This window comes from Schistocerca nitens, chromosome 3 (genome assembly GCF_023898315.1).
Source record: "Schistocerca nitens isolate TAMUIC-IGC-003100 chromosome 3, iqSchNite1.1, whole genome shotgun sequence".
NCBI classification, from domain to species: Eukaryota; Metazoa; Arthropoda; class Insecta; order Orthoptera; family Acrididae; genus Schistocerca; species Schistocerca nitens.
The window spans coordinates 48,273,628-48,301,340 of record NC_064616.1 but is presented as its reverse complement, the minus strand read 5'-3'; the positions used below and the strand labels follow the sequence as shown (position 1 = coordinate 48,301,340).

The window sequence follows — 27,713 nt, the reverse complement described above, 5'->3', positions numbered from 1 at the left end:
CAAAACAAAACTGTGGCAACTAGTGGATCTGGGTGGAAAATGTGAACAGGTTGTCACATTGGTATTCATTCACCTCATTGCCAATCTTTTGTCCAGCCTCATCATCAACTGCATATTGGGTTTGCTAGACAAACAAGTTGTATTAATGAGTTTTATTACAATTACTGAAATACAATACTTAACTCTGGCAGTTACACAGATGTGTCACAAGCAAAGGGCAACATACAAAATAATCAGTCTTTGCAGTGACTGCTGATCTATAACTCACAAAAGTCTGTCCTGAAATGCTCTCAAACTTGCTGTAATTGCTGCTGCTGTAGAACTGGCTAATCTTGGAGCTGCTGTTGAACTGGGCTGCCAATTGGCTGATCTCTCCTCACAGCCTTCTCTTCCCTGTCATTCCTGACTGGCATGCTGGTGCTGACTGCATGCCGTAACACTATCGTACATTCATTTCCCATGCTGCAATGATAGCTGCTCCACTGCAGCATCTCTTATGCAAGAAGATGGCATGGCACTGGCATAAGACATGTGACTGTGCTTTCTAGGCCTTTAAGTGGGCATTACTTCAACCACCTGTCTGATGGCTTACGATCCATCACTTCCTATAGTCATTGTCGTGGATGTATCTGATTATGGTGTGAGAATCAATGGAGTGGAAGGACAGGTTGCCTTCATCTTTAAGACATTGACATCAGCCCAGTGCAACTATGATGATGGTGGTGATGATGATGATGATGATGATGATGATGATGATGATGATGATGGGTTTGTGGGGTGCTCAACTGTGTGGTTATCAGCACCCTTATGAAGTCCCAATTTTTTCACACTCCAATTTTTTACACAGTCCAGTCTAGCCACCATCATGGATGATGATGATCAGGAAAGGATAAGGACAACACAAACACCCAGTCCCCGGGCAGAGAAAATCCCGAACCCGGGACCCAGTGATCCAGAGGCAGCAATGCTAGCCACTAGACCACGAGCTGCAGACCCAATGCAAATATGAACAAATAGAAAAAGAAGCTCTGGCTTTTCTTTGCCTTAACAAAATTCCATGACTGTCTATGGTGGTATTTTTACCATACTGACTGACCACAGGCTCATCACCCTCAACAATGGGTTCAGAATTTACACCTGCTACATTGGGGCATCGTACTGACTGAATTTCTGGTGCGGTAGAAAGTATATTGGATCAGGATAGACAGTAACATTGCTGCTTGGTGGATACCTGCACATCTTGCCGGATCAAACAAGCAGCCCCACCAAGATGCTGTTTCCTGTGGCTGGAGCCAATGACACCATGGTCATGACTCCACTTGGATTTGGCACACCTTTTTCTCTGCCGTTCATAGTTCATCCTGATTGCCCAGATGTCTTCTATGCCATCTCAGCATGTGCTTCAAGCCTCGACCCACATCTTCACAATTGAAGGTCGGCCAGAAACAGTTGTCATAGCCAATGGGCCTCAGTTCACATTCATCAAGGACACATCCTTCTGCGAGTCCAATGGAATTGGTCTTGTCCACACAGTGCCTTACCACTGGGCATCCAATGGTCTGGTGGAGCAGTTTGTTTGAACATTTAAGAATCAGCTATCAAAGCTTCACCATTCCCACTCTCTGGGTGATGCATTCTCCACCTTTTTGGTCTCCTATCTATCAACACCACAGAAAGGGGACAGTCCAACTGAACGACTCCATGGATGGCTGCAGCGATTATTTCTCTCCCTCCTCCACCAACAACAGCCACAGGAGCCTCTATCACATGGTCTTTCAGACACTTTCGCATCCATGATGATGTCTGGGTCCTGACATTCTCACAACAAGGCCACTGTTGGACTCCGGGAGTAGTGACATAGCAGTTGGGATGGGCAATGGGTCAAAGTACAACACATTGATGGTTTGCACTGTTGCAGACATCTGAACTAAGCCTGCGACAGGATAGCACCATTGGAAACTTACACAGACTCAGGACTTTCTCATGTTGAGGTTTATCTGCACCACAGTGGGACACTGTGGTCCCTTTGTCTTTCCCTGTGGAGGATGGTCTCCCAGTACCCTGCCCTCTGCCAACACTGATGAATGTCGACCAGAGTGCTTGGGACCCACATCCTACAGGGGGCCCTGCTGACACCATGGAAATCGATGACGACTGAAATTTACTACCATCTCTCTCATCCCCTTATGGGGGTCAGATGCCATGTACCCACCATTACCTAAAGTGAAGACACTGAAGCATCAAGGGTTTGCATATGTACACGATAATATTGCCTCCCCAGACTGCATTGATCACAAAAAGGGCAACAGATGGCAGGACAAGCACCACCAGAGATTATCCATGCCAGGGACCTACTTCCTCCACGGCCAAACTATATAGGGCAGTACAAGTCAACACTTTGAAAGTTCGGTCCACTGGAGCTATGGACCAATTCATACCCTGGCTCTTAGCAAAACATCAGTTAGAGTCTGCTCAGAAGCCACCGCAGTGGGACCTATGACTTTACACAAACATCCCAAGATGTACCTGTTGGCCAACTATGCCAAAATCTTAGCCTCCATCATTAAGGATTATCAGTGGCATAGTCTTCACATCCCACTACATTTATTCACTGCGTGTTCCAAGCATACGCCTGTTAGTGTCTGAGAAGTATTATTATTTTTATTGAGAAAAGTTTTCCTTTGTTATTAAATGTCTCCACTGCAGTCATAATAAACATTTGTTCTTGTTTACCTGTATGTTGTTATTTCTTATCAAGCATCTCCCAATGTGAGATATAGCAATGTGCCTTTTCTTGGTCAAGGATTATGTCAGTGAGGTATTATTTACATAGGTGATGCAAGAAGAAAGATTAGTATTTAATGCCCTGTCAATAATGAAGCTATTAGAGACAGATCACTATCTGGGATTGGGGAAGGACAGAAAGCTAAATAGAGGTACCAGCTACTCCCAGCTTAGACAATTTAGATAAAATGTGGGAAACCTCTAGATGACTATATGGTACATTCTTCAGCAAGTATGTTCAGTTTACTATCACTGACCAGAGGAGGGTCACACCTCTTGTTGACACATATGAAGTGACAAATGTTTCCCTTTACCAAAATCCACAGAAGATGGTTACTGATCATCCACTCAGTAGTATTTCCACATAGATAATACTGATACTGGTTGTGGTGATAAAGGAAAACTTGTTTCAGTGCATGGCAAAATTCTTTAGTGCCCGTCAAATGTAAAGTGTAATATGAAAATAACTCTCTCTCGCCATGTGGCATGTGTGTGAACATACATTTAGAATTAATGTTCTGACAAAAACTTTCTATATGGACAAATGTAAATAGGTCTGTCATTCAGGAGCAGTTTTCTTCTTTGCATAATAGTATGACACATTAGACTGTGGACTGATAAAGGTATATGGGCCACACTGCATCCGTGTAAACTCCAACTATTGTAGTAAGTTGCATCACCAAGAAAAAGCATCTGTAGCAATATGGGGGTTGAATCTTTTTCCACAGTATGCTTTTCAAGATGTAGATTAAGCTTGATGCTTCCCAGAATACTAGTTATGGGTATCATCATAATACTACCAGTATGGAAACATCCTGAGTGAACAAATTGTTTCCTAAGATACCAGTCTCTGGTAGTCTACCGTTCACATTATTAGTTTTCTCACTTAACCTATGCCTGGATCATTCTTCATCATCATCTTGTCCAAGGGCATTTGCCCTCAATAGCCATGTGCATTATGCAAGGAAATCATTAAATGCAATTTGCAATAAACCTTTCATATTCTGTCATTTCCTCCATGGCAGCTTGAGTGATTTTCTATGCAATGTCAGGCAAATTTTCTGGCATTGTCCAGTTAGTTTCCTTCAATACATTATGTGGCATAAGCTCTCATAGTGTTTCATAGGGAAGAGAGACATATGACTTGAAACAAACTAATAGTTCCTTTTTGAGTTTTGTTATCTATTTAATATTATGAAACATTTTTATAATATAACGAATTTTTCAAGGAATAACCCAGTAAAATTAGGATGGACAAATTAACAAGTGCAACTTACATTAAGGTGAAAGGTTGATTCTTAACTTAGTTTATACTTTTGTTTTATACAAGAGAAATTATCAGTCACCTGTTTTTTCTCATCTTGCAGCAATTCATTCATTCTTGCCTGCTTCTCTGCAGCTGCTTCAGCCTCTGCTTTCAGGCCAGTACCTTCATTATTATAACTTCCAGACTTTTGGTTCAACTTGTCTTTCTTCATTACCTGCTGATCTCTCTCTCTGTAAAATTAATTAACTTTAACAAAAAACAAATTCAATTATGTTTAACCTGTTAATTAATAATATTGAATACCTACTGATTTAATTCATGAATATTATCAAGTAATTTCTTTTTTTCTTTTTGAATGATTTCTACTTCTGACAGTTTCTCTCTTAGCAGTCTCTGAAGTTCAGACTTCTCTTGTTCTTTGTTATCAATTAACTCTTGGTTATCTTTTCTGCAAAGAGGAACATTATTAATGTATTTGCATAACTTCTGATCACTCATGGCTAATGGTGTGCTTAAGGAACAGAAACATTCTGCCTGCTCACCTCACTGTGTATGATCTAGTTCAAGAAGAAAAAACTACGGAAGATTTTTAATTTATTGCATAAAAATGGTTAAATATCTAAATCGAACTACAATATGAAAGGCAAAAGGGAAACTGTTGTACATAAACATTCAAAATAAGCTTGAGGAAAAGGTTGGGTGGCCAAGATTACAATGCAACAAATACTAACCCAAGAAGCTTCAAAAAATTGTTTGAATACGGAATAATATTAAGCATTGTTAATTTTGGTAAATTGAAAGAATGAATAATACCAACTGAAATAAACACAAACCTTTTTCTCAGGATGTAAATTGAAACTATTTTTGCAGTCTGGTGTTTCACACTTTTACACTTTTAATGTCAACTGTAACTGACAGCCATGTGAGGTGAGAAGTGGAGGAATCATCCACAAGTAAGGTGGAGTTTTTATAGGGTTTCCCAACAGTTGATGACACAGTGTTCATTGCTACTGCAAGTAAAGTGATTCTTAAATCATGCTCTAGTCTGGAAATGAGTTCTAGACTTTATTTGAAATACCATACTACAAGCAACAACCATACAAAGGCGGGGGGAAGACCATGGAATCTTTGTACATGTAAGTGGGCAATATTTCCCCGCCCCCCCATCCCCCCCAATCACGTGGTGGTGGAGGCATTTTTAATATTGAAGAAGATACTTAAAAAAAGGTTGCTTACAGAGGAAAGCCCAGCTATTAGAGCTAGTTTATGAATGTTAGATTAATATTCTCTGAGCTCATTGCAGAAGCAATTAACAAACTACTTCTTCCAAGGTGCAGTTAAGATAAGAGTTGCTCATCCACACTAGCATTTTCTGGGCACAGCAGACAAGGGTAATACTAATGCAGCAAGGTATGTTGAATGCATTTGATGTAGTAGTTAGCATTGCTGGGTGGTGTGCTGTGGGTCACCAGTTTGAACCCAACCACTGGCAATTATTTGTTATTTTGTATTCATCCATCATGGAAAGGTCTTGTGTTTGTATAGTCTGTAACATTCAATGGTGTTATAGATAGCCACACTTTTCATCCAGGTCTTGGTATTATTCTGGCTGTATGTTGATTTTCATAATAAATGTGCTTTCAGTGCTGCATGTTACACTTCATTGATGACTCTGCTTTCACATTTGGACTCAGTTCTAAGAATGTCATTGCTTGGTGGAGACACTGGGTAATTCCAAACATCTACATCAACATCAACATAGCTTTTACATTGCCTGTCTGGAGCTATCACCTAAATCAACAGGAACAGAATACAAGCAGTACTTCATTCCCAAAGGCCATATATTCAGGAGAAAATGGATTCCAAATCAGCAGTAAAGTCAGCAGCATGCTGGGGATCCATCAGTGCTTATCTGGAGATGCTAGTCAGGGCATGACTAGACTTTACTGGGTCATGAAATGCTACAGGTGGGATGGCATGATATGATGCCAAATGGGTACTTTTATTTTGATGGTACAATCCAGCAGTCGTTCAACCATAATGAAGAGAAGTTCAATAGCTGGGATGAATTCCAGGTTGAACTGAAGAAAATGTTTAATGACAATCAGCAGCAAGTCCACTTAATGTAAGGACAACTGAAGAACAGGGCTCAGCTTCATGGGGAAACAACACAGACCAACCTACATAATGTTTTAGCCTTATATCAGATTTTGAATTTGAATATGACAGAAGCTGACAAAATCTCGCATTTTATGAGTTGCAGGAAACCTGTACCAAGCTCTTTTGGTAAAGGATGTCACAATTACTGAGGAATCCATCAAGTGGTGCCAGCGTGTTAAGGAAATGCAACAGAAAGAGAGTTGGATAAAGAGGTATGAATGAATCCTAACTGCGGTCCCTACGGGAGTTGTGGAAGATAACTGTGACCACCTCTCTCTCATACACCAGGAGCAAGGGAAGAGAGAGAGTATTTTTTGGCAACCAGATCAGGCTGTACACCGTTGCAGAGAAAGAAGACAAGTTTGTGTTGACTACTACACCACCAAACATCAATCATCACAGCTATTCAGACCAGTCAACTGCAGACAATTATAGTCGACCTGTGGAGTGAAGCCAATCACTATACCCTGGACGAGGTCAGTCCGCAACGTACTGTAGCTGTCCCGCACTGACAAATAGAGGTATCAGCTACTCCCAGCTAAATCCTCAAAGGATGCATACAGGGATCCATATGTAAGCCCATATTTTAGGACATAGCTACTGAGCCAATGATAGAGCAATGGGAGTAGTAGCATACAGTGATGATATGCTCATAGTGGTATCAGGAAACTCAAGAAGACAGAACAAAAGACTTCACAACTTCTCACAGACATCAATGAATGGTGTTTTTTACAGCAGAGGTGGGGGGGGGGGGGGGGGGTTGCCAACTAAACCACTGGTGGAATAATACCTGGTACTGGTATATAGAGTGGGATTCGACAGAAAAGGGGCATCACATCTACACTTTTTTCCTATACATGAAGGAACAAATAAGGCTTACACATATAGATCAGAGACACGGCATGGTTCATACCCAGAACACCTCTATTGGTTTGGTCTCAGCCAAACACCCATGTGCACTTGTGGAGGAGTAGGAACTCCAGAAAATGCCACTTTACACTGTGATGATCTCTCACACATATGACCCTGAACTGAATGTGACAACGTAGGACAAATTCTATAACAGCTGGATGACTGGTACATACTGAATGGCATAACCGATAATGTGTCATGTACCTTACACAGATTATACAAACAAGAACAATCACATACACAGATAAGAGCAAACATTAAAACACAAGAACAGGATACTTGAGATGACACAGATCCAAGCACAGAAACAGACTCAGATGCTGAAACAGATACAATGAGATTAATGTACAGTCCTAGATGTAAGATAAGACTAAATAAAGAAACACAGAAATTGATAAACTTTCATAAAATATTTTAAAGTATGTGGAAACATCTTGACCAATATGTGTAAATTAAAAGATATACTGTAGCTTAAGTAGAATCATATAGCTTAGGTAAAGTAATACCTAAAATGAAAGTGATGCAAAAGGTTGTTGTGCTTAGGTAATCTTTTACCTTACAAACAACACAAATACCAGGAACACAAAATAAGGAAGTCAAAGATGCACAAATAAAATGTACTGATTATGCCCCATGTAAAGCACATATGACCTGTAGCAAATGTAATAGAAGGGTAATACAAACACATGCCTGTACATATAAATTTATCAAATGATTATTAAAGCTCTACTTTTTATGCTACCTGAAATGTGATAGGCTTTATGATTTACCAAGCTCTCACAGACAAGATATCTTGGTAGTGGGATCTCTAACAGAAATCTATGTACTTTTCTATTGTCTTTTATTTCTCCTTCTTAAATGTAAGCGTCTTATAATTTTAGAATTTTTTTTCCTAAATTTATAATATGTCAGAATAATGATATGTCAACCTCTTTTCTGCCTTCCTAAATTCCTATATTTTATTCTATTCATGAACCATTAATTTTAAGATTTTCATTTCTAAATTATTTTAAAGTCTATAAATATTTAAAGCTGTGATATTTTTAATCCTTACTACAAATAAGAAGCAAGGAAAAGCAGGACAAGTAAGGGAATGGAAAGAAGTGATGGTACTATGATTCACAAACCAGAGGAAGTATTGGGACAGTGGCAAGAACACGTAGAGTGCCTATATGAGGCTGATCAAAAATCAAAAGATATTGAATTAGAAGGGGAGTTGAGAGTTATAGAAGAGGACAAAAGATGCTGAATCTTGGAAGGAGAAGTAGAAAAGGCTTTAAGAGAGGTGAAGCATACTGGCCATGGTGGCAGAGCGGTTGTAGGCGCTTCAGTCTGGAACCGCATGACTGCTATGGTCGCTGGTTCGAATCCTGCCTCGGGCATGGATGTGTGTGATGTCCTTAGGTTAGTTAGGTTTAAGTAGTTCTAAGTTCTAGGGGGCTGATGACCTCATATGTTAAGTTCCATAGTGCTCAGAGCCATTTGAACCATTTTTAAAGGTGAAGAATAATCTAGCAAGTGGAATTGATGGCAGCAGAATCGTTAAAGAACCTTTGGAATAGTGGTGTGAAAGAGTTATCATATCGATGTAATAACAAGTATGAAAATGGTGAATGGCTGGATGAGTTTCTCTGAGTTATCAATTGAAAAGAAAAAAAAATGCCAAGAAATTTGAAGATTTTCGAACTAGAAGTTTGATTTCTTATGTAGCAAAAGTTTCCTTAATGATGATAAATAGAAGACTTCATGCAAGACAGGAAAAAAGTACTGCAGAGGAACAGTATTGATTTACAAGAGGTAAAAGTACAAGAGATGCAATTGGACTGCTGAGAATTATAGGTAAGAGATATATTGGCAGAGAATGAGAAGTTTATATTGTTGTCATTGACTTGGAAAACTCTTTGGATGCATTACAGTGGAATAAATCAATGGACATTCTAAGGGAGAATGATGTTGACAGGAGGGATTGAAGGCAGATTAAAAATCTTTACCTGCAACGGAAAATATGAGTATAAATTAGGAATAAGCAGAAATGAAAACACAATTCGAAGGTGAGTGAGGGAAGGCTGCTTTTTCTCTCCCCCCTCAATACTGTTTAACATATATCTGCAGCACATAATTCACAAATGTTTGAAAAAATTAGAGGAGTTCAGTTGGTAGGAGGACGATAGAATGCATTTGATTTTCAGATGATATGGTGTTATTGGCAGGGAACAGAAGAACTATGACTAGAATGTTTAAAGAATTAAATAAGGCCTGTGAGGAATTCACAATGAGAATTAATAAGAGAATATGTATAGAGAGAAGTGCAGGAAAAGTAAGAACAAATACAGCATTATCACAGGAAGATATAAAGCAAGTTAGTGCTTTCAAATATCTAGGACACACTATTACAGATGTCAAGAGGTTAATAAGGAGGTGAAAACATGTATAGCAACTGCCAATGAGGCATTTAACACGAAGATGAGGCATCTGTGTGGGTGGATGGACAGGGACCTGAGGAACAGACTAGTGAAGTGCTTCATCCATAGCATGGTATTATACAGAAGCGAGACAGAGACACTGAGGAAAGATAAAAAAATATGAATAGAAACATTTGAGATGTGGATTTGGAAGTGAATGGAAGGAACAAAATGCGTAGACAAAGTGAGGAATGAGGTGGTGTTGAGAATAGTGGGGGAAGGGAGAGAAATTTTAAAAGTAATCAGGAAGAGGAAACAAAATGGGTTTGGACCCTGGATGAGAAAGGATTTCTTACTGATGGATGCTGTGGAAGCAAAACTTCCCCATGGATAACGGTTGCCAAAACGTCAGGAAATCTCACTGATGTCATCATTAATTGCCAACCTGACTGGGAACTCGTTGACCCAGGGTTTCCTTTTTCTGTAATGCCTAATGCTTATTGTTGTTCGCTAAAAAAGATGCAAAAGTAATTGTGATGAAAGTTGAAAAATCAGAAATCTGTCCAGCTGACAGGAATCTGTACTGAAAGAATAACTATCAATGACAGAATACGGACCAAATTTGTAATTGTGTCAGAATTTTATTCTCAGATTGGATTTCTTGCTGGCATCAGCAGCAATTCATAGTCTGTGGAAGATCAGACACCCAAAAGAATGAAGCTGTCTCAACAACCATGCATAACAAAGATTGCTCTGAATGGGTGTTTACCACTGAAAAAACTGTTATATCACCGTCATCAGCAAGACAAGTACCTGTTGTCAATCTAGATGCTGAGTTAAATTACAAAACTTTTGCTACTATCCAAAAGCTACTCAGTCCAACAAAAGAAATTTCATGTGAGCAATGATCATAAGCATCATACGTGGTCAAGGAGGACCTTGGATCCAAACCTTCAAAGGCAGCTCCAACGTGCCCTTAAATATATGTGCACAGGGACAGATGAACCAGTCCAGGAAGGACAGCTTAGGTCCATCAATGAAGAATCTTGCTCCATTACCACTACATATGGCATATTGGCGGAAGCTACTATCACTGCCAAAGGATCTGGCCTGACTGAAGAACATCAGTGACTGTCAGACACTCTGCATATATATTCAAATGCTTTCAAATCCAGAGTGGAGAAGAGACAGATGAATTGGCACATGGTAAAACACCAGAGTAACACTGGGGATAGTATACCAAATAGTGTGTGTTGCCAGATGAACTACAGACAATTCAAGAGGAAGTGGAGGAGACGCTGCAAGATGACATCATTGAATCTTCACGGGGGCCTTGGCCATCTACTGTGATCCTCGTGAATGAAAAGAATGGCACATGGCATTTCTGTTGACTCCTGATGACAAAACAAATTCATGAATATAGATTTCTATCCATTGTCACCCCCTGATGACACCTTATACTATTTGAGAGCAGAAAAATATTTCTCTAGTACGGACATGGAGGGAGTTACTGGCAAATCAAGGTTGATGAGGCTAAATGAGAAAGACTGCCTTTGTAACTCCCAAAGGCACTTAAATGTTCAAAATTATGCCATTGGGATTATGTAATGGTTCAACAACCTTTAGCATATGATGCACAACCTGCTTCTACACTTTAAATGAACTACATATTTTTGTTGTCTGGATGACAGTCATTTTCTCAACAACATTTGAAGAAAATCTTAGCTCTATGACAATAGTTTTGAAGTGTGTTCAGCCTGCACGATAAATCTGATCCTGAATCTGAAAAAAGTGCCTCTTCACCACCCAGCAAGTGGAAGTCTTGGGGGCACTTAGTGAACACTGATGGAGTTCTTAAAGATCCAGGGAAAATGAGTGACTGCTCTCATTTTCAGACTTCTTGGCACATTCATGATGTCAGAAGTTTACTGAGAGTCTGCTCATGTTACCTGTGATTCACAAATGACTTCTGTACCTAGGCACATCCCTTGCTAGACCTACTGCAGGTAGATGCCAATTTTTTCTCAAATTAGGTGCAAGAAAGATCATTCCTTATCCTTAAGGAGGTGCTTACGTCTCTCTAGCCCTAGCATTGTGTAGCGAGAATGCCAAGACAGAGCTTTACCCTACCAATATAGTTACAGGACAGGTGCAGTTTTATTACAAATCTAGCAAGGTACTGAAGAGATTATAGTTTATGCTCCTGAAGTACTCTCCAATTCTGAGATGAACTACTCTATAACCAAGAAAGAATACCTTGCAGTTGTTTGTGCCATCAACAAGCTCCAGCCATGTTTATTCGGCAAAACACTCTCATTTGAGATGGATCACAATTCTCTCTGTTGGCTGGGTCAACATCAATCTGAAGCATGGAGCTCCCTGTGTGATGATTTGTGATTGTGTAAAGTTTCTTAGTCAAGAGAAGAATCAGAGGTAATTACATATTATGACATCACCCACAGGATGACAATTGTTTACCAAACACAGACTAATGGCCCCACAAGATGCTTCAATAAGATGTTGGCAGATACTCTCTTGATGCAGACTGATATCAAACAGAGAGATTGGGATACTACACTGCTCATCATGAGGTTCACATACAACACAGCAACGCAAGACACTATAGCCTATGCACCATTTTTTCTGCACTACAGTCATGAGACCAAAACAACAATTGATACACTGTTCCAGTTTCAATGGGGCAATACACAGGATGACTACATAACCAGGACTGAGGTAGCAAGGGAGTTGGTCTGCATATGAAGCTTGGATGCTCAGGAGGAAGACAGAATGCAGTAATTTCAGGGACTGGTTAGTGAGATACAGCCCCGGAGAGGCTTGCATGGATTTTCACACATGTGCAGAAACTGAGGCACTCAGAAAAGATACTGAAGTGCTACTCTGCTGTATATATACTTCCTTGTGTGTCAGACATCATACATGAAACTGAGGATTATAACCCTTCATCAAGAAGACAAATGTGCAGAGACGTCATCAATGTCTTCTGTACAAATCCCTACCACAACCCTGAGGTGCAGATAGGCAATGGTGGCATCTTATTCATGGAAACTGAAGATCCATTCAGTTATTGTGAAGCTTCGATTGGAGGAGCTATCTTTGAAACTTGTCAGGATAGAAAATATGACAACACAACCAGAATGCAAGGATCCCCAGTGCTACCAGGAGACCACTGAAAAGATGGAAATCTAAGATGAGAACTTTCAAAAAAGTGAGTTGATCTTTCACCAGGAGAGCAAACAATGCTATGAGCCAGGTAACATGTAGTAGTTAGCGTTGCTGGATGCAGGATGCTGCTCACCAGTTCAAACTCAAGTTTCTGACATTTATTTCATTTGTAATGTTTGTATATTCTGGGATACTTTATGTTTGTATAAATATTATCACTCTCTGTCCAGGTGTTCGGTTATGGCTGTATGCTGGTATTAATAATAATTGTGTCTTCAGGGCTAAGAGTTTTGCATCACTGACATTGGGTGTTTGAATCTGGATTTGATTCTGATTATGGCATGGCAATATCTAAAATGTAACAGTCCTGTGTTTTATGATTTGGTAATTTCTGTAACACTTGCATATGCAAATAGGTGCCAACTCCAGCATATCAGGCCAGAACGCTGAAGGGTGGCATTCCAGCACAAGATGTTGGTGAACAAAGCCAAGAGAAAGGAGAAAGGAAGAAGGAAAAGGGGGGAAGAAAGAAAGGCAAGAGAGGTGCCCTGTCCATGGAGCAGCTGGAGGCCACCCAGAGGCAGAAAGTGCAATGGGGGCCACAATGTCCCCCGCCCCCCTCCCTCCCACCACTACCACATACCAGAAGCGCCCTACCCAACAGTACCCAGAAAGGACTTGCAATACTGACTAAATGAGAGAAGCACAGGAAAACAGAGGAACAACATCAAATCAGACACAACACCAAGTCAACAGAACACATGAGAAGGGGGAAGAAGAGAAAAAGTGCATGTAGAGTGAGCACTGGGGGCAAACTACAAAACCCAGGCAGCCACTGTCAATTCACAGAAGAGGAGGCAACAAGGCATCCAGCCATCCCTTAAATGCGCAGGCAATGCTGAGGCGTCAGCCTATGAGAGAGAGGGGGGGGGGGAGGGAGAGAGAGGGGGAGAGAGAGGGAGAGAGGGGGGGAGGGAGGGAGAGGGGAGAGAGGGGGAGAGAGAGAGAGAGAGAGAGAGAGAGAGAGAGAGAGTGGCGGGGGGGGGGGGGGGGATTGCTTCATGAATAAACTGTAAAAGCAAGTCAGCCACTGCACTGAGGCATCATCCACTACCACGGGAAGCAAGTCAGGTAAATTAAAAGTCTGACACAGGGTGGCTGGTTTAGGACAACCTCCAATGCAGGGTGGGCACCACAATGACAGTGGATGATTCTCATGCTGGAGTCAGTCAAGTATGGCCAATGTAGAGGCAGCATAGGATAATGCTGTCTTTGAGAGAGGCCTGTATGGAGGACCTCCACAAATTTATGGTCTCCTTCACTGCCCATAGCCTATTTGGCAAACTCAGAGTATGTCATTAGATATTCCAAATCCTTGCAACTTGATGGCATAACACCAATCAAAGGTCCAATTCTGGAATACTGATATCAAGAGGCAGCTTTCCAGTAGCCAATTTGGCCAGCTAGTCAGCCCTGTGGTCCCAAAGTGACTCAGAGCCCAGACAAAGAGCACCAAGTATCCACATTCTTTGAGGGAAAAACAGAATCCTGGATAGTTAAGACCAAAGGATGGCAAGGGGAACACTGGTCAAGAGCTGAGTCAGACAGCAGCAGTCAACCAAGACAGCAGCAGCAACAGGGAAGTAACCAGTTTTGTGACTTTTGCAAGTTCCTAATCAGGAGTGAATTATATAATTTCATCTGTGTGCTTTGATAGTTTAGTTTCTTCAGTTTCTGCATGTTAATTTAATATCTAATAGACACAATGCTCATGTTTCTGTTTGCATCTGAAAGTAAAACTGATTTTGTGATATATTACAATTTAATAATTGGGGGCAAATTATTCAGTCTCACCTCAGTACTTCAGTTTTTGAATCTCTGAGTATTAATGTAATTTATTAGACACAGCTCTTGTGTTTTCATCAGAGACTACAGTAGAGTTCTGCAGCACATTTGTCTGGGTAGTGTAGTTTTCCACTGTCTTTAGTATGGATAAGGACTGTGATTGTTGCTAGCAGATGTGAGCTGAGTTGGTGACACTTTGTTCTCAGCTCCAGGCTGGCTTCTGTTAGACAGCCTGAAAAATGGTTCAAATGGCTCTGAGCACTATGGGACTTAACATCTCAGGTCATCAGTCCCCTAGAACTTAGAACTACTTAAACCTAACTAACCTAAGGACATCACACACATCCATGCCCGAGGCAGGATTCGAACCTGCGACTGTAGCAGTTGCGCGGTTCCAAACTGAAGCGCCTAGAACCGCTCGGCCACCGTGGCCAGCAGACAGCTTGAAGCTGCAGTGTATAGGCACCACTGTTGTGGGCTGGCCATGGGGATCCAATGGACGTCCAGCACATCAGAATCCTCTGATCAGTCCTCACCAGTGACCAGCCCAGTGACTGCTTGCACTGAGGTTGACCTCTCACCTGTGGTCAAATGGGATGTCACCTCAGCACATGCCAGATGGTGAAAGACTTCCCAGGGAGCTGCATGTAAGACCTCCTCAGTTAGTCTGACAAACAGGTTTCAGATGCTGCCTGTGGCTGACACTCTATCTCAGATAGATGCAGTCGCCTGTCCTGTTTCAGAGGAAACCTCTCAGCCTGCAAGATCTGGGAAATCACAGAGGGTAGGATTATTGGTAGTTGGGAGCTCCAATGTTAGGTGCATTATGGGGCCCTTAGGGACACAGATGCCAGGAAGGGGAAGGAAACTCATGTGCACTCTATGTACATACTGGGTGGAGTCTTTCCAGATGTGGAACGGGTTCTTCCGGATGCCACGAGGAGCACAGGGTGCAGCCAAGTGCAGGTGGTGGCACACATTGGTACTGGTGATGTATGTTGCTTTGGATCAAGAGAGATTTTATCTTGTTTAGGGCAGCTAACAGAAGTGATAAAGGCTGCCAGTATTGCTTGAGGGATGAAAGCAGAGATCACCATTTGCAGCATAGTCGACAGGACTCATTGTGGACCACTGAGACAGAGTCGAGCGGAGGGTCAGAATCAGAGGCTCAGGTGGTTCTGCAACCATGTAAGCTGCAGATTCCTTGTCTTGCACCATAGGGTGGTTGGGTTTTGGGTTTTGCTGAATGGGTCAGGAGTCCACTACATGCAGGAGGCAGCTATGCAGGTAGCAGGGGCTGTGTGGCAAGGACTTGGTGGCTTTATGAGATAGAAGGTCTCGGGAAAACATGAAAAGGGCTTCAGTGACAAAGGGTGCAGGCCAAATACAGGAAGAACATAGATATAGGAACCATCAGTATAACAGTTGTCAATTGTCGTAGCTATGTACCAGAGCTCCAAGTGCTAATAGAAACCATTGATGTTCAAATTGTTATGGGCACTGGAATCTGGCTAAAGCCAGAGGTAACATCAGCCAATTTTTTGTGAAGAACCTAATGGTGTTCCAAAAGAATTGGCTAAACGCAGTTGGTGGTGCCATGTTTGTCACACTTAGATGTAATTTAACTTGTTGTGAAACTGAAATAGATAGCTCCTGTGAGTTAGTATGAGTAGAGTTCATTCTTAGCAAATAACATAAAATAATAATTGGATCCTTTTACCGACCTCAAAATTCAGATGATACAATTGCTGAAAGGTTCAAAGGAAACTTGAGTTTAATTCCAAGCACTTACCCCACTCAAACAATTATAGTTGGTTGTGATCTTAATTTACCCTCAATATGCTGGCAAAAATTCGTTCTTAAACCTAGAGGTATGCATAAAACATCATCAGAAATTGTACTAAACGCATTATCTGAAAATTATTTCAAGCAGTTGGTTCATGAGCCCATGCAAGTTGTAAAACACACTTGACCACTTAGCAACAAATAATCCTGAGCTAATAACCAGCATCTAAATGGGTACAGGAATTAGTCAACACAGGGTTGTTATATTGAGACTAAGTATTGAAACCCCAACTCCTGCAAAAAGGAATGAAAAATATACATATTCGAAAAAGCAGATAAAAAATCATTTGACGCCTTCCTCTAGGCCAATCTCCACTCCTTCCGAATTAAAAATGTAAGCGTACATCAGATGTGGCTTGAATTCAAAGAAATAGTATTGAGAGAAATTTAGAAATTTATACCAAATAAATTAACAAAATTTAATAAAGACTTCAATGTAAAATGCTTATAACAGTTTCCACAATGAAACTTTGTCATCAAACTGGCAGAAAATCCAATGAGATTCTCATTATACGTGAAGTATGCTAGTGGCAAGACATAATGTCTTCTCTGCGAGGTAGCATTGGAAATACTATTGATGACAGTGCTGTGAAAGCAGAGTTACTTAACACAGCCTTCTGAAATTCCTTCACGAAAGAAAGTGAAGTAAATATTCCAGAATTCAAATCAAGAACAGCTGCCAACATGAGTAATGTAAATCTAGACATCCTCAGAGTAGTGAAACAACTTGAAGCACCTCTTCTGGTCCAGACTGTATACCCGTTAGGTTCCTTTCAGAGTATGCTGATAAGGGAAGAAGGAGTGGGAGGGAGAGGAACCCATGCTGGAGACACTAAGGTGTGAGCTCTACCCCAAACGACTCGTGCTATGGAAACAGAACTTAGAAAGGAAGGTCAAACCCTAGGGAGGACAAAAAAATAAAATAAAATAATGTAAAATTTAAAATAAAACAACTTAAAATAAGGAGAGAGAAAAGGGAGAGTGGAAACATGAGACATAAAAGGAATTGCAAAACCAAGAGGATAGCTGGGTTGTCATAAAGCGAACACCTAGGCGAAAGGTGGCAGGAAGGTGGGAAGCTAGGATGGGAAGGAGTGGATTTAGGAAACAAAAGGCAGCACAAGAGAGAAGAAAGGCTGCAATAGGTCAACACCTTGTGCGTGCCACAAATGTACCCACAAAAGAGTTGTGAGCCACCTGGGATCTCTAACAAACAGGAGTCATATTGTACTGTTTGAGGAAGACACACCTCTGATGGTTCATTCACTGTTCAGCACACAGTGTGAGCAATTGTATGGCACCAACACAACTGTCACAGAATCTTATTAGACAGTAAGTACCACCTGTGTAAACATTTTTCAGTGTATATTTTCTTTGCATACCATGATACACTGAGCACAATAATACCATTATACCAGAGAAATAACAGCACTGTCAGATAAAAATATATTTTGCGAGTTGTAGTCACGAGTGGAGAAAAGTAAACAGAACTGAAGTGATGAATGATATTGCTATCGATTACTGTGGCACAGCTCTGATATTGGGAGAATGAATATGTTGTCTAGTTCACATTCATTGCCACTAGAAATCAGGTGTCTTCTGTTTGCTTGGTTACCATCACACAGATATCTGTGTGAGTAGGACTTCATCCTGTCAGTGTGATTGGAAGGAGGAATGCTGCAGATGTACAGTGGGTTTTACAGCTCACAGCTTGTGGTCCCTCACCTTCAGCCATTCTTCCTTCCATTGATGATTGACCTTCTGGTTCAACAGCTATTTCACTGCATAAAGACGTGATTAAGGAAAGCTACTGAGCAGCCAAGAGATTTCCCATGTATATACAGTCTTAAAATGTGATACTCATCTAAAATATTGTTGAATGTATGTACAAAAACCACATATTGGGTGCTGATTTTTTAAATATTAGTCAAATCTGAAACAACGCTGGGCCTCCAAAGAAACCTCCCTTACTGTAAAAAATGTTCACCACATCTGCTTTCAAATTATGGTTCTTTGCTTGGATCCTAACTGGCCCCCTCTCTCACAGATGACTATTGAAAAGTTGTTCTGTGAGCAAACAACAGTATGGTGTGCAGGCAGCTGGGTAACTGAATACATTTTTGATGCTTGTCACACAAGTAGTAGTTACTGCCTTATTGGTTGTGGTGGAGTGCCTCACTAACTTCAGCACAGAGGTTGAAATGAGGATAATTCTAAATGAGCCTCTAGAAAACCTGATACCCTCATGGTGGTGTGAATCCTTGACCTTGGATCTTACAGTATGATTGTCTAACAGAACCATACACCAATAATCATACTGTGACTGTACAGAAACACAATAAAACTGGGGGAGACCTGCACGGTCTGCTCCATACACATGGCATGCAACACATTTGCACCTCACTGACTTTAAAATTTAAAAAGGTTTCTCTTAATTTCAGTTCTGGAACAATAAATAATGGGAACTATTATAAACATTCATTTGTCTGATTAAATCTTAAAACCAGTGTTTCATGCCTATTCCTCCAGTCTCTCTATGGTTATCTGCAGCTGGCAAGTATTTGCTGAAAAATTGGAAGCTGAATAAAAACTGGATTGTCATCCACAAATAAAGAGCACTTAACAAGGCACATTGCTGTGAGTGCAAATATGATACCTACTTGGGGCATCATTGGTCCTTCCTTAGTATAAGAAGTGGGATTAAAATTTTCTTGTATCAAAAGATCTGATAAAACATAATTGACTCAGTACCTAAAATTATGTGAGAAGAGGAAGGACCATACAAATACAGTGAGATTGGAGGTATCATGCATAGCCCCATACATGTAGTTGTCTGAGGACATTATGCCTCCAAGTAGTATCATAGGTATTTAAGTTTAACAAAACGAAGAAACACTTATAGTTATGTGCTGGCTATGTAAGAAACTCTGTTGTTCAGCTGTCTGTAGCAGGGTCACGTTATTAACAGTGGAGTTTCACTCAATGCTTGCATATGGCATCATATTTTGGGGTAATTCATCACTGAGGAATAAAGTATTTATTGCGCAAAAGCGTGTAATCAGAATAATAGCTGGAGTCCACCCAAGATCGTCCAGCAGACATTTATTTAAGGATCTAGGGATATTCACCATAGCTTCTCAGTATATATACTCTCTTATGAAATTTGTTATTAACAACCAAACCCAATTCAAAAGTAATAGCAGTGTGCATATCTACAATACTAGGAGAAAGGATGATCTTCACTATTCAAGATTGAATCTAACTTTGGCACAGAAAGGGGTGAATTATACTGCCACTAAAGTCTTTGGTCACTTACCAAATAGTATCAAAAGTCTGACAGATAACCAATAAGTATTTAAGAAGAAATTAAAAGAATTTCAGAATGACAACTCCTTCTACCCCATAGAGGAATTTTTAGATATAAATTAAGAAAAAATAAATAAAAAGAAAAATATAAATAAAAAGTTGTTACATTAACTTAATTATGTTGTTAAATTAACTTAATTATGTCAAGTATTGGAAAATTTGACTCGTTCCACACCATTACGAAATATCGTATTCATGATCCATGGAACTAGTATTAATCTAATCTAATCATATTAAGTTAAAAAGTTAAAATAGGATCTCCTTAGCAGCTTCAGTGAGATGCCACAACTTTCTGTGATGGATATTGTCATGAAGTGGCACCATGTTGCATAATGCAGTCTATGTTGACTTCAACTTCCACATAGAGAAGGGGCAGTTATAGATTTCTTAACTGCTTAAGTTAAGTCCAAACTGCCCCTCTCAGCAAGCATTTGGTAGCAATAGAAAGCTAGATCTTGACTGGCAGTGACAGTGATTTGCGTCAAATATTCCACCACAGTCTGCACAGTATCTTTCTTGCTGGTTAGGAGACACACATTCTTCATTACAGCATAATAAGGCACCTCCCACCTCTACCTGAAATCCTCCCAATGGCTTCTCATACATGAGTTAGTTTAATGTAATGTTTGGTTGAGTTCATGAACCTTTAACATTATCTCTTTCTGCTCTCCCTAATTCTACAACTGTTTTTTGCCTTACTCACCCCAGAGGCTGTGAGGTCCTCATCAGATATCCAGCACGTTAACCTCTGCAAAACCATGTACCTGTCCCTGAATGCAGAGCAACAATCATCTCTACATGGATGGATATGCAATCATCATGGCTGCCCCAGAAACTTCAGCACAAATGTATCAGCAGTGCGGTACAGCATTTTGGAGATATGACCCACCCAGTCTTGGACACTTATCTATGCTAAATGAAAGTCAGGTGGCTGTACAGTTCAAGCTCGCCTTGCTGATCACCCATCTAGGTGGGATGGGATACTTTTGGGCTCTGCTCTTTGTTGCAGATGAATCCAGATTGAGAAATCATCATCAAGCACAGGTTGTCGTTCACTTCCCATGGACAAAGCTTGCTGGCTTGGTTGGACAGAGAGAGAGAGAGCTAGCTCGCTCGCTCGGCTGGACAGAGAGAGAGAGAGAGAGCTAGCTCGCTCGCTAAGTGGTGTGTGTGCCCAACACACACACACACACACACACACACACACACACACACACACACCTGGTGGCTCTCTATGGTGTAAACTAAAGACCAATAAACAACATAAAATCAAATTCATCAGACAACTTGAGATCCTCAAGAAGGCTGTTTGTGGATTCATTAGATGGTTTAGAGTGAAAGGGATTAAACTGCAAGGTCAATGGTCCCTTCATCCATTAAGTGGCAAACCAGGAGTGGTTGTCAATGGAAGGAGGTGAAAGGCAAATCCTGGAAAGCTGAAGTGTAACTAAACAAAATTAATAAAAGAAAACATGCAGAGATAAAAGCCCAGAAAAAAGACAGCAAAGGCAAGATGTTAAAAGATTAGTCAAGATAAGGCATTAAAATCAAGATATAATAAAAAGAATAGAAAGGTGGAAAGGGTAGAGACCAGGCTGGGCAACCAAGCAAGGGCCATCAAGGGACCCCACGGGAGGGAGAGGTGGGGAAGGGAGCAGGAGAGGGGTGCCCTACCAATCTCTCAGGTGGTCAATGAGGCCGCAAAGTCTTACCTTACAGTGATGAATACAAACCACCTTTGTGGGCAAAATGTAACACCAAGTCAAATGCTTTTGCGTCATCTGCTAGCACCAGGGGTAGCATGTCATGACTATTAATATGCCACCTCAAAGCAACCAAATTAGGGCAGAGTATGGGTAAGTGGATCACCCCATCATGTGGGGTCCACTTCAGCTGTGAGGGGGATCCTCATATCAGAGAATGTGGACACAGATCATTCGAGGGTGGCCAATGCAGAGTTGACAGAGGACTGTGGATTCCCTGCGAGAAGCACACATGCAAAACTGCCACATGGTCATGGTCTCCTTAACTGTCCTTAGTTTGTTTTGGAAGATCAGGGCAGACTGTTCTGAGTTCGAGACATCCAGTAACTGATGGCTTATAAATGACTGAAGGTCCAGTTCTCTGACCCCTATTTCCAGAATCAGCATCCAGGTGGCCAGCTTGGCCAAACAGTCAGCTTGTTTATTTCCTGAAATCCCAACATGACCGGGGATCAAAACAAAAATGACTGGCTGTCCAGTTTGATGGTCAGAGACAAGATTCTGGATAGCCGTAACCCGTAGGTGAAGAAAGTAGCATTGGCCTATAACCTGAAGGCTGCTAAGAGTGTCACTACAGATTAGTGTACTCTTGCTGCTGTACAAATGAACATGGCCAAGGGCTAGTTTAATGGCCATCAATTCAGCAGTGAAGACACTGCAGGCATTTGACAGAGAATAGAGTTTGCTGCACTATAAATGTGTATAGATAAAGCCTGTACATCTGTTGACTGTTGAGACATCAGTGAATACCACTTCTGAACCCAGATATGTCTCCAGAACAGAAAAGAACAGTCAACAAAAATCATGGTGTCAACAGAACTTTTTGGATCAAAGGAGACTTCAAGACAAATCTAAGGTTGTGGCATAAGCCATGGGGGTAGATGCTATGTCTCCCTGATGAGAGGTGACAGTGAGGAAGTTTCAGCTTCAGAATGACACTGGAGATGTGCAGCAATTGTAAACTGAGTCTGGGTCGCTGTTGTGGGAGCTCGAGCTCCCTTCCAGGAAAGAGGACATGGCAGTTGGGATGTTCAGAGAAGCTACTAACACCTGTACCATAATTTAGCAGCTATTGTTGGTGCCCGATAGGTAATGGAAGGTCTCCAGCCTTGACTAGTAGGCTGTTCACAAGGCTGCTGTAAGAAGTTGGACCCCACAATGATGAATGGGATCCAGTATGTGCAGTGCTAAGGGTGATGCTGAACCATATTCAAGACTCCCATAACCAAGACTTCCAAGGACAGACTCAGGCCTTTGTAGAGTCCAAAAAGATAGAGCATTTTGCACCCCAGCTAGTGTTACTCAGGCAGCAAAGTGTACTGAAGTGTCACCAGCACTTTTGCTTAAGTTGGTGAAGGTGGGGAAAGTGACATCAGGTGGGAATCAAGGACCAGTCCCAAAAATTGGTGTGTCAAAACTACAAGAAGTAATTGATTTTATAGGTAAAGCTCTGGGTGTAGATGGGCAGTACAATGGCAACAGAAGTGCACGACATGAGTATTGGTGGCTGAAAACCAAAAGCCATGGGTGAGAGTCCATGACTGTGCCTTCTGTATGGCACCCTGTAGGTGACGCTCAGGAGTATCCATTCTAGAATAGTAATAATAAAAGCAAAAATTGTCAGCATACAAGGAGGATGAAACCAAAAACTCCACAGTCACCACTACATCATTGATGGCCACCAGAAAGAGGGAGACACTCAATATAGAGCCCTGTGCGACCCTGTTCTCTTGGATATGGGAGCTACTGAGTGAAGCACTCACTTGAACCCAGAATGTATGGTGTGACAGGAATTTCTTGACAAAAATGGGGAGTGGGCCCTGGAGACCCCACTCATGTAATGTAGCAAGGATGTGGCGATGCTATATCTTGTCCTAAGCCTTCTATAGGTCAACAAAAACAGAAATGAGATGCTGATGATGCGCAAAGACTGTCTGGATGGTGGGCTCCAGGTGAACAAAATTATCACCAGTGGAATGGCCTTTGCAAGAACTGCCCTGAGATGCAACTGAAAGACCTAAGACTTAGGGAGCCAACACATGCACTTGTTCACCATGCATTCAAGCAATTTACAGAGAACATTGGTAAGGCTGATTTGGCAATAACTGTCCAGCTTTAGGGGTTCTTACACAGTTTCAGTACCAGAACTATCATGCTTTCTCACCACTGAGGTAGGAATTCATCCTCATTCCAGATACAGTTGAAGAGGGCAAGGATATCATGCTGACAATCCACTACAAGATGTTTCACCATTTGGTTGTGGATGTGGTCTGACCCTGGGGCTGGATGAGGGCACTGGACTTGGGCAATGGATGGTTACCATTTGCTTAATGCTTAATATGGCTCCAAGGGCTGGGTAGTAAAAGATACAAGCATTAAATCCATCCACTGTTTTACAACCTGAAAGGTGAGATGGTAGTTCTCAGACTCAAATGCATGCCCATAATGCTCAACAAAATATTCAGCAACAGCATATGGATCAGTATAAATGGCACCACCTATGGAAATACTTGGTACACCTGCAGGAGACTGGAGGCTGTAGAGGCACCTGGTCTTTGCCTATACCTGTGATGGAGAGGTATGTGACCCAATGGTGGAAACATGTTGTTCCCAGGTTTCTTGCTATCACCATTTTAGGGGGTACTGGATGCGGGCATGGAGCCATTTAAAGGCAATGAGGTGTTCCAGTGTATTGTGCTGCTTACACCATTGGAGAGCCTGCCTATGATCTCTAATGGCCACAGCAATCTGTGGGGCACACCAATCTTCTGACAGGAGTTTCTGAGGAAGAGCGGGTGGTTCAGTTGGCTGCCAAAAGAATGGTTGCCATTGTATACTGAACAGCTACATCAATACTGCCTTGTGGAGGAGAGCTAAGGACGACAGCAGAGGTGAACCCATCCTAGTCAACATTATGGAAAAGCCAGGTGAGCGTCCAGGAGAGCAACGCTGAGGAAGGGACAGAATGATAGGAAAGTGGTCACTACCATACAGATCATCATGGTCTCTCCAGTGGATAGATGCTAGAAGACCTGGGCTTCAAAAGGAGAGGTCAATGGCTGAATAAGTTCTGTGTGCCTTACTGAAGTGTGTGTGTGGGGGGGACTACAGTTCATGAGGCAAAAATCAACCTGTGCCATTTTAGTTTCAATGTTTTCACCATGGCCAGTGGTTATTGTTCCCCCTCTCAAAAGGTTATGGGCATTGAAGTCACCGAAGACTAGGAATGGTGGGAGGAGCTGAGAGAGCAATGCAGACAGTACATCCTCGGGCATCACATCATCAGGAGGGATGTGAACATTACAGATGGTAAAATCCTGATGTGCCCTTAGCCAAACAGCCACACCCTCCAAAGGTGTATCAAGCCGCCGCCCACACACACACACACACACACACACACACACACACACACACACACACACACACACACAGGTTAGGTTAGGTTAGGTTACACACACACACACACACACACACACACACACACACTCATAGTTCGTACAATTCTTAAAGTAACGTCAGCAGCCACAGAGGGCCAGGGTCCGAGTTGCTTGAAACCACGTTTCCTGGATGACAATACAGAATGCAGGGTAAGTGTTTAAAAGCTGCTGTAGCTCAGCCAGATGGTGAAAAAATCAGTTACAATTCCACTGGAGTATCAGACTGACTGAATAATGTGAGTGCATGAAGTGACCATGAGGAGGGATGAGTAAGATCTAAGATCCTGCAGCACACTGCAAGGGGAGATCTGGTGCCTCAGCAGCCACCGGGATCTCCACCTTGGGCACAGAAGGAATACATACAGAGTGTGCCATGGGGACCACTGGGGTTTCCACTGTCTTAAAGGACTTCATTTTGTCTTTCTTGTCCTCCTCCTCCTCCTCCTCCTCCTCCTCCTCCTCAAAAGACAAGGGCTGGGAAGATTTCAGTGACAAAGGAAGAACGCAAAGTTCAATGGCCAGCAGCCTGTGGTTCCTTTGGCCACTGGCTGGCATCCAGCTGTGGACCACCAGGAACTGCAGAAGGAAGAGTCCCAAGGGACATCATCTTAGCTAGAGAAGCTGGAGGAGGATGAGGCACCTCCGGCTGGGGGACGAGGATTGATTTTGAGCCAGTGCTCCTGAATTGGGTGCACTGGAAGCACCAGAAGGGCCCCAGCCATTTTGGAAGGAGGGGGGAGGGGGCAGGTAATAGCTGTGGCTCTGAGGGCCCCTTATAAGATGTGCAACAGAGGTAAGAACTGTCAACAGAGAAGGCAACAACATTGCGACCATAGTGCAGGATGGTGTCATTCTGGTCCAAGGTCTTATAATCCTGCATTTTCTTCTTCCACTTAAAAGTGGAGCAATCTGGTGAGCAGGAAGAGTGGAGCTTTCACCAGTTTACAAGGCTGGGGGAATAGGCGCATGAATGTTCGTGTGCAATGGAAGTCCACAATTCCTGCAGACAGATGTAGCTGTGCAATGGAAAAACTTACATCTGAACTTCATACGCATGAACCATCTCATAGGAGGAGGAACATAGGGTTTCACATCATACCCACAAACCATCACTTTGACCAACTCGGGCAACATACCATCCTTGAAGGGCCAAGATGAAGGCCCCAGTAGCAACTTCATTTTCCCTTGGTCCCCTATGGATGTGATGGATGAAGTGCACACCCCATTCTCTAACTGGGCCCACAGCTCAGCGTCACATTGCAGAAGAAGATCAAAGTGAAAAATAATGCCCTGGATCATATTGAGACTCTTTTGGGGAGTGAAAGTGGTGGAAATGTTACACAACTTTTCACAACAGAGGAGCACCTGTGACTGTGCAGGGGATGAATTTTTATCAGGAGGGAATTGCTCTTCATCTCAGGGGTGGCTGCAACCTCTCAATATTTGTCTTTAATGTGTTCAACAAAAAATAAAGGCTTTTGTGATTGAAAAGATGTTCCTGTCCAGCCTGGTAGACCAGGTACTGGGGGAGGGAGGGGGAGGGGGGGGAGATTTTTCTCCTTGTCTTCTGGGCCTGAATTGCTTCCATGGCATGGCCAGGGTAGGAAATGCATTGGGATCTTCCTTTTTTGCATCATCCGAGTCATTTCCATTTGAAGAGGCTGCCGAGGCCATGTTATTACTAGCAGAAGTAATTTTAAGTCACTTGTGCAAACTATCATCCATGGTGCCACCCACTCTGATTGGGGGCTCTCCCCATGGGCACCACCCAGCCACAGCAATGGCTACCTGGCCAGTAGTCCATTGCTGGGAGTCTGTGTGCCCCATTCATGACAGGCACATGCTCCATAGCATAGTGCATATGGAGCATACAGCACAGCCACCAACAGTGTAATTCCTGCACAGCCAGGGGGCTACCACCATTCAAGTACTTGACAAGTAGTTGACAGGCAAGCCAGTGTTGTGTTGAGTAACAGCATGCTAATCAAAAATAGTAGTAAACATGGCTTCTTTTGCTTTTATTCAGACCAACATATCATCAAGGTAAGAAACAGAAGGCTTGGCAGCAAGTCCGCACAGCACAGAGTCATCCAGGTGAGCCACATAAATTACCAGCCACCCTGCAAGTGTGGAGTGAGGGAGTGAAGCAAAGTGGCCAGTGCACGAGTCACTGGTGCAAACAGTGCCACCATGATGTGGGACAGGAGAAACCATAGGCATGTCCCCTGTACTCTAAGTATACTATGAAAGCTTGGGCTTCATTACATCAATTTCGACCAAATAGTGGTAACAAAGCAAGCCAATAAGGAAAAGCTATCACAAATCCAAGAAAATGCCTAAGGCTAAACAAGGATTTAAGCATCTTTTTGGTTTTGTAATCTTTTCCTTACTGTATATTTGTTTGTTGCACTACTGTGTGTGCAAAGTAATTTGCTCTTGAATCCGGATTTATCATGTAGACTTTCCATACATGTGCTCATTTTGTTACTCATATTCTGTCAAGACAGATGTAATGAATCTTTAACTTTCATACTACACTTGGAATTTAGGTGGTGTGGTCTTTGTTTCTTTCATCCCATGTCATGATGGTGCTCTTTGTCCCAACAACTTGTGTACCACACTCTTTGCTTCACCACCTCACTCCAGACTTGCTGTGCAGCCAGTAACTGCTGCAGCTCACCTGGATGGTTCTGTGTTGTAACGACTAGTTAGTAAGCCTTCTGCTCCTTGCTTCACTGATATGTTT

General features: G+C 42.0%; 1 protein-coding gene across 1 annotated transcript in view; it reads right to left on the bottom strand.

Annotated features, from left to right (window-relative positions):
* Window positions 1-27,713, bottom strand: part of LOC126248415 (structural maintenance of chromosomes protein 4-like) — a 164,507-nt gene that overhangs the window by 88,036 nt on the left and 48,758 nt on the right. Inside the window, exons 4-5 of the mRNA XM_049949380.1 lie at window positions 4,359-4,499; window positions 4,131-4,281 (exon numbers count right to left, since the gene is read on the bottom strand). Coding sequence (XP_049805337.1) covers window positions 4,131-4,281; window positions 4,359-4,499 — 292 coding nt within the window. The remainder of the gene's footprint in view (window positions 1-4,130; window positions 4,282-4,358; window positions 4,500-27,713) is intronic.